The sequence below is a fragment of the Cervus elaphus genome, chromosome 22 (assembly GCF_910594005.1).
Source record: "Cervus elaphus chromosome 22, mCerEla1.1, whole genome shotgun sequence".
NCBI lineage: Eukaryota > Metazoa > Chordata > Mammalia > Artiodactyla > Cervidae > Cervus > Cervus elaphus.
Window position 1 is genome coordinate 51,722,564 of NC_057836.1, and position 8,271 is coordinate 51,730,834.

Here is an 8,271-nt window from a genome sequence, read left to right on the forward strand (position 1 = left end):
AGAGTTTTGCCAAGAGAATGCAGTGGTCACAGCAAACACCCTCTTCCAACAACACAAGAGAAGACTCTACACATGGGCATCACCAGGTGGTCAACACTGAAATCAGATTGATTACATTCTTTGCAGTCAAAGATGGAGAAGCTCTATACAGTCAGCAAAAACAAGACCGGGAGCTGACTGTGGCTCAGATCATGAACTCCTTATTGCCAAATTCAGACTTAAATTGAAGAAAGTAGGGAAAATCACTAGACCATTCAGGTATGACATAAATCAAATCCCTTACAATTATACAGTGGAAGTGAGAAATAGATTTAAGGGACTAGATCTGATAGAGTGCCTGATGAACTATGGATGGAGGTTCATGACATTGTACAGGAGACAGGGATCAAGACCATCCCCAAGAAAAAGAAATGCAAAAAAGCAAAATGGCTGTCTGAGGAGGCCTTAAAATAGCTGTGAAAAGAAGAAAAGCTAAAAGCAAAGGAGAATAGGAAAGACATACCCAATTGAGCAGAGTTCCAAAGAATAGCAAGGAGAGATAAGAAAGCCTTCCTCAGTGATCAATGCAAAGAAGTAGAGGAAAACAATAGAATGGGAAAGACGAGAGATCTCGTCAAGAAAATTAGAGATACCAAGGGAACATTTCATGCAAAGATGGGCTCAATAAAGGACAGAAATGGTATGGACCTAACAGAAGCAGAAGATATTAAGAAGAGGGGGCAAGAATACACAGAAAAACTATACAAAAAAGATCTTCACGACCCAGATAATCACAACAGTATGATCACTCACCCAGAGCCAGACATCCTGGAATGCGAAGTCAAGTGGGCCTTAGGAAGCATCACTACAAACAAAGCTAGTGGAAGTGATGGAATTCCAGTTGAGCTACTTCATATCCTAAAAGATGATGCTGTGAAAGTGCTGTACTCAATATGCCAGCAAATTTGGAAAATGCAGCAGTGTCCATAGGACTGGAAAAGGTTAGCTTTTATTCCAATCCTAAAGAAAGGCAATGCCAAAGAATGATCAAACTACCACACAACTGCACTTATCTCACATGTTAGTAAAGTAATGCTCAAAATTCTCCAAGCCAGGCTTCAGCAATACATGAACCGTGAACTTCCAGATGTTCAAGCTTGTTTAAGAAAAGGCAGAAGAACCAGAGATCAAATTGCCAGCATCCGTTGGGTCATCGAAAAAGCACGTGAGTTCCAGAAAAACATGTATTTCTGCTTTATTGACTATGCCAAAACCTTTGACTATGTGGATCACCACAAACTATGGAAGATTCTTCAAGAGATGGGAATACCAGACCACCTGACCTGCCTCTTGAGAAATCTGTATGCAGGTCAGGAAGCAACAGTTAGAACTGGACATGGAACAACAGGTTCCAAAAAGGAAAAGGAGTACATCAAGGCTGTATATTGTCACCCTGCTTATTTAACTCTATGCAGAGTACATCATGAGAAACGCTGAGCTGGATGAAGCACAAGCTGGAATCAAGATTGCCAGGAGAAATATCAATAATCTCAGATATGCAGATGATACCACCCTTATGGCAGAAAGCGAGGAACTAAAAAGCCTCTTGATGAAAGTGAAAGAGGAGAGTGAAAAAGTTGGCCAAGATCATGACATCTGGTCCCATCACTTCATGGAAAATAGATGGGGAAACGGTGGAAACAGTGGCAGACTTTATTTTTTTGGGCTCTAAAATCACTGCAGCCATGAAATTAAAAGATGCTTACTCCTTGGAAGAAAAGTTATGACCAACCTAGACAGCATATTAAAAAGCAGAGACATTACTTCACCAACAAAGGTCTATCTAGTCAAAGCTATGTTTTTTCCAGTAGTCTTGTATAGATGTGAGAGTTGGACTATAAAGAAAGCTGAGCACCGAAGATTGATGCTTTTGAACTGTGGTGTTGGGGAAGACTCTTGGACTGCAAGGAAATCCAACCAGTCCATCCTAAAGGAAATCAGTCCTGAATGTTCATTGGAAGGACTGATATTGAAGCTGAAACTCCAATACTTTGGCCACCTGATGTGAAGAACTGACTCATTTGAAAAGACCCTGATGCTGGGAAAGATTGAAGGTGGGAGGAGAAGGGGATGACCGAGGATGAGATGGTTGGATGGCATCACCGATTCAATAGATGTGAGTTTGAGTAGACGCCAGGAGTTGGTGATGGACAGGGAGGCCTGGTGTGCTGCAGTCTATGGGGTCGCAAGAGACGGACATGACTGAGTGACTGAACTTAAGTGTATGAAACAGTGATGAAAAAAATTTTTTTTATTGATGTATAGTTGATGTACAATATTATATTAGTTTCAGGTATACACCATAGTGATTCAAAATTTTTATGGATTTTGTAGTTTTTTTAACTTAATTTTATATTGGAGCATAATTGATTAACAGTGTGTTAGTTTCAGATGTACAGCAAAGTGATTCAGTTATATAGATATATATGTATCACTTCCTTTTTAATGTATCTTTAAAAAAATTTTTTTTTTGGCTGCACTGGGTTTTTGTTGCTATGTGCGGGCTTCTCACTGCAGTGGCTTCTCTTGTTGCAGAGCATAGGCGCTAGGGTGCTCTGGCTTCAGGAGTTGCCTTGTGTGGCCTCAGTAGTTGTGGCACATGGCTTCATTGCCCAGTGGCCTGTGGAATCTTCTCAGACCAGGGATCGCACCCACGTACCCTGCATCGGCAGGTGGATCCTTAACCACTGGACCCCCGGGGAGGTCCTACATGCATCTCTTTTCTGTGAAACAGTGATTTTGGTGTCATCTGATGTCAGTAACTAAAAGCAGACCCTGGGGGAGTCACACTGTTGCTTTGCTCTTCTCTCCCCTCTTCAGGGAAATGACCAAAGGTTTCTTCAATGCCCAGTTCGGGAGCTTGTTCCGCACAGACCAGAACCCCACGTACTTCCTGCGGCGCCTGTCGCGCTTCGCCGACATCTACATGGCGTCCCTGAGCTGCCTGCTGAACTACGACGTCAGCCACACCTTCTACCCCCGGCGGACCCCGCTGCAGCACGAGCTGCCCGCCTGGTCCGACCGGCCCCCGGCCGCCCGGCTGCCGCTGCTGCAGGAGGCCCAGGCCAAGTAACTGGCGGCCCCCCCACCCCTGGGCACCGAAAGCCAGCACCGGTGATGGCCCCACGCTGGGCAGGCTCTGCGGGGATGTGAGCATCGCTTTTGGAAATGATACAGATAGTCTTAGTGACACCTGTTTTGTACATTACGGAGGACACCCCCCAGCTCATGCAGAAGGGAGCTCATAGCTCGCAGAGCCCGCCCTCTTGTGCACGTGGGGAGGGGACAGCGGCTGGCCTCCTGTCGACACCCTGTGATCAGCCTTCTTGTTTCCCAAGGTACTGTATCCAGCATCAGACTTCCTGGGATGGGGAGTCTTCCTGATGCCTGCTCTGTATTCCAGCAGGTGACGTTTTGAAACTCGTAACTCTTCCGTGGAAAGTGCGTGGAAAATGCTGAACACGCACAGAGAGTGTCGGACTGGTGACGTGGGTCCACGATGAGCTGCTAGTGCTTCAGTGGGCGCTTGGATAGCGACCACGGTGTCGGCGGCAGGGATGGACCCCAGCCGGCCGCTGGTTCCCAGGCATCTGGTACGAGGGCTCTGGCACACTGGTGCCTCAGTTGACAGCAGACTCAGCCTCCCTGGAGGTCTTATGTGAGAAAGAACAGGAGAAGCTGCCAGTCCTCGGCCTTGATTGTCCTCAGTATCCCTTTCCTGTGTCTTGCCCCACGCAGAGGAAGGACCATGGTGCCCCAAGTGGTGGGCAGGTTCACTCTTTTCCCTCCGAAAAGGAGGACAAGGAGAGAGAAGCTTCTGGTTTGATGTCCTGCCAGCAGAACAGACTGTAGAATGAGGCTGCTACATGTGAACGCACGGGAGGAACCAGTGCGTTTGTGGTGGGTATCCCAGGGCTTTATACCCCCTGACGCCACCACACACGTGTGTTGCTTGAACCTGCTCATCGGAGGATGGAAAGTGAAATGAATAAAATGTCCTCATAATTTAGTGCTGTATGGTGACCCCCCCGCTCCCCCCGCCCCCAGGTGTTTTGCAATCTTGTTAAACTGTGTGTTTCCAGAAACCATCCTCGTTGGAGGGCAGTGAGCAGATGCTTTCTCTCCTGATTCATCAGCCGAGGAGAGGGGCGTGAATCCAGCCGGAGCAAGGGAGGTGGCCCTCTCTGCTCAGCCGTGTCCCGCCTGCTGCCTTTAGACTGCTTTCCTGCCATGCTTACGTGTCTGCTTTGGGGATTTCTTTAGTGTCTGCGTTTAAGGTGGGAGAGGATCAAGGACATTGAGGCTGAGAGAAACAGTTGGAAATAGCCTCACTGAATGAGTGTTCCCATTTCTTTCTGAGGACAAGGCAAGTGACACCTATCCTTAAGCCTGAAAGATGCAGGTGGCGGAGGAAAGGGGCTTGAGGAGAGACTGCTCGCTTATTTGGCATTTTTAATGGATTTGTGTGGAGCCAGCTGTTGAGGAGATGTGAGCTTGGCCTGCCACAGGCCACCTGCACGCGTGCAGAAATTAGGTGACTTCTACTGCATGTTGTATAACGCTGCGTGTTTTAATGGGACTGTTGTTGTTTAGTCAACTCTTGGCGACCCCATGAACTGTAGCCCACCAGGCTCCTCCGTCCATGTGATTTCCCAACCAAGAATACTGGAGTGGGTTGTGATTTCCTTCTCCAGGGGATCTTCCTGACCCGGCGGTCGAACGCACATCTCCTGCATTGGCAGGTGGATTCTTTACAGACTGAGCCACCCTGTGTACCTGTGATCTTGTCTTGTATTTAACTAAAATAGTGAAGGTGACTGTCTAGACCTAATAGGCCCAGTTGGCCTTCTTTTTTCCCTTTGTTACAAACACAGGTGTCCATCCCTTTTTCAGGCTGCAGGAGGCACTTGCTGGCTGTTTGTTACTGCCTGGGGGTTTTAAGCGTCAGAGTGCACTGGAGACTGGCATTTCGGGGGTGCAGGTGGCGCCCACAACTGCTCAGTGTTGGGGTCCTCAGAGGACATGCTGGTGCTCTGGGCTGATAGTTTCTGCTTTGGAGAAGCTGGTGAGGAAGTAGGTATTTTAAAACTTTTTCTAATCAGGTATTCATTGGATATCTCCTCCGTGCCAGTGATAGGGTGTTTTGTTTACTCAAGAAAGCTGTTACCCAAAAACATCTCAGTACAGCTGTTTTTACTGCTTTCGTGTATGTCTGGGTTAGGAGTCCCAAGCCTGGGGCGAGAAATACATTTTCTAGGTGTGTGAATAAGGAATTTTAATGACTTATCACCAATTAAGGTTGAGCAAGCTCCAGAAGATGGTGAAGAATAGGGAAGCCTGGTGCAGTCCATGGGGTCGCAAAGAGTCAGACATGACTGAGTGACTGAACGACGGTGGCCATGGCACATGGCGGTGTTGAGGTCTGTCTGGGGCCAGCGCATAGTCAGGGTCAGGGCGGCCATCTCCATGTGCAGGACGGAGGGCTTCGCTTTGTCTGTGCCTGGTCGTTTTAACTTGTCACTGTTGTGACTCAGCTGGGATTCAGCACCCTGTACAGCTTTCTGTTCCTCCTGGTTTATCCCCTGGCAAGTCCGCTGATGAATTCATTTGGGTGCAAGGGAAGGGAGTCTATTTTCTACCACTTAAAAGATCAGTTTGGAAAGTGATCAGAATGAGCTCACTTGAAAATTAGCTTGCACACTGAAAAATATTTTCCCTTTTTAGCATCAGTTAGACTGATTTTCTCTGAAGGATATGAAGAAAAATACATAGTCCAGGGGCTGTCTGTGTCCCTAAGGCTCACCATAGCTATAGCCGGTTGCCCTGGAAGGGACCTGCACAACTGGTTTTTCCAGAATCATTTTTTTTAAGTAGATGAAACCTGGCTTTTAATATATTTTAGGAGTTTGGCTTAAAGCTCCCACTTTCCTCCTAACATAGCCTTAAAAAAATTTTTTTTTTCTTTTAAAAATTCCCTTCAGCTCCACTAATGCCAGCTAACACAAACCACCTGTTACTGATTAAGGCCCATCTATGACTAAATTCCTAGTTGCTTTGAATGCATTGGTCCTCTTAATTAGTGCCAAAGAGAAATACAAAGTCCTTTTTCCTGCTAGCTAATTTAGCTTTGGGTGAACTAAATAGCTTCCCCCACCCCTTTCCCTCCCCAGAGGCCTCTAAAGCAGCAGAGAGTGCGCTAAACACTGGAATTGGATCCACTCTGCCAAATGCTCATCTGTTGCCAAAAACCCACTTGGGGGCCCTGGTCTGCACTGTGCTCTCCCACTTAGTCTGGCCAGAGGCAGGGAGGGTTCCTTGATTGCTCTATTCGACTCCCAGGGAGCCTGTGATGTGCTGGCTTAGCACTGGTTTCCTTTTGTACCAGTTTCCTTTCTTTCTCTGTTAGCATCTGGGAGCGAGGCTCCAAGTCTAGCTTAAGTGAAAAGTGAAGTCGCTCAGTCGTGTCCGACTCTCTATGACCCCATGGACTGTAGCCCACCAGGCTCCTCTGTCCATGGAATTTTCCAGGCAAGAGTACTGGAGTGTCTGACTCTTTGTGACCCCCATGGACTGTAGCCCACCAGGCTCCTCTCTCCATGGAATTTTCCAGGCAAGAATACTGCAGTGCGTTGCCATTTCCTTCTCCAGGGGATCTTCCCGACCCAGGGATCGAACCGGGGTCCTCCCGCACTGCAGGCAGATGCTTCACCATCTGAGCCACCAGGGAAGCCCCCAAGTTTAGCTTAGCTTAGTTTAGCTTACCTTTAATACCCTAGTGGATTGAGGAAGAAAAAGGGAGTGAAGTTTCCCTAATGCAAGGCTCAGCACACTTTCCCTTTCGAGGACCAGACAGTAAAGACTTTCAGCTTTGCGGGTCGTTTCCTGCAGCCCCTCCTATAGGACTGGGCCTGCCTGTGGTCCAGGGCAGCCTGGCCTCTGAAAACAGGCTGCAGGCTGGATTTGGCCCTCGGGCTGTGGTTTGCCGACCCCTGCATCGACAGATTGTGTGGGTGGCCATGATGAGATGATGACTTTGCTGAAAGTGTGCAGGGTGGTAAGCAACCACAGATACACAGTTGTGTGCAGCCAGTGGAAAGAAGTTCGGTAGGTAAGCTTGCATCTTCCCCTACGAGCTTCTTTCTGGACATATTCACTTATGTGGCCAGTGGTAAAATACTGTGTTTCCAGCACATGGCATGACTGTCAGTTGTGTGACCGAGTGGCCAGGCTCGGCACTCGTTGAATATACCTCTCATTGTGCTCATCTGTGGTTGTGCTCGTAGCGTGTGATGGGCCTGGCTACCCTGAAGACCCCGAAGGACTTTATCCCCCATCTGCTGTGGGGGTTGGTTGCTGCTGGGTCACCGTAGCTGCTGGCTCAGTCTGCAGCTGTGGGTCCTCTTTGGGAGCTTCCCCCGTTGAAGAGTCTTGCTTCGGATGAGGGTGTGGTCAGATTCCCTCCCTGGAGCAACTCTGAAGGCCCATCGGCTCCTTCCTGCCCCCCTCCCTTTCCCAGGTGCATCCCAAGGACAGTTCCCTGTAAACTTCCCGCATGAGACTCCCCACCTCATGCCTGCTCTCTGGAACCGACCCACAACACTGCTCTGTACTTTTCTACACTGCAGCCTTGAACTCTGACTTAGGACACTGTTTTCTAATTATTTAGTAGAAGGACCGATGGTGCCTGTTTAATTTCAGGCAGGGTAAATGCAAATTAGGTAGACTTGCTGTTTATCCTGAATGTGAATTTGCTATTTATTCTAAATATTGATTTTATGTTACATGACGTCGAACTTACTGCCAAATAAAAGTTTGAATTGTATTGTCCGGTTTACCCTCAGCCATCTGCTTTTGTGTGCTTCAGTGAGTGGCAAAAGTCATATCACATTCTAATGTACCCAAAAAAGAATATCCCCGAGAAAGGGGGCAAAAGGTTGATGGTTCGTTCCTCACCACCCTGGTCTCCCCACCCTCAGCAAAGCACACTTGCCTGTTCTCAGAGCTTGAAGACCATGTAGTTAAGCCACAGAAGGAAAATGAGTGTGAATTTGGCCTTAGGTGGACAGCAGGTGACCCACCTAGAATTTCTGTCTCTCTCAGTTCCCTCCTTGAGAACAAGGAGAAGACAGTGATCCACCTGTTTGTCTGCAAAGTACCAGGAGAATGTAAAACTGGAAGCAGTGTTTTAAGAGAAGAAATACTGACTAATACTGAATTAGGAGTGCATGCTGT

General features: G+C 47.8%; 1 protein-coding gene across 1 annotated transcript in view; it reads left to right on the plus strand.

Annotated features, from left to right (window-relative positions):
- NT5DC3 (5'-nucleotidase domain containing 3) overlaps positions 1 to 7,861 on the plus strand; it is a 64,179-nt gene extending 56,318 nt beyond the window's left edge. Inside the window, exon 14 of the mRNA XM_043880900.1 lies at positions 2,860 to 7,861. Within this exon, the coding sequence (XP_043736835.1) occupies positions 2,860 to 3,112 (253 nt within the window). The 3' untranslated portion in view covers positions 3,113 to 7,861. The remainder of the gene's footprint in view (positions 1 to 2,859) is intronic.
- Positions 7,862 to 8,271: the final 410 nt, after the last annotated feature.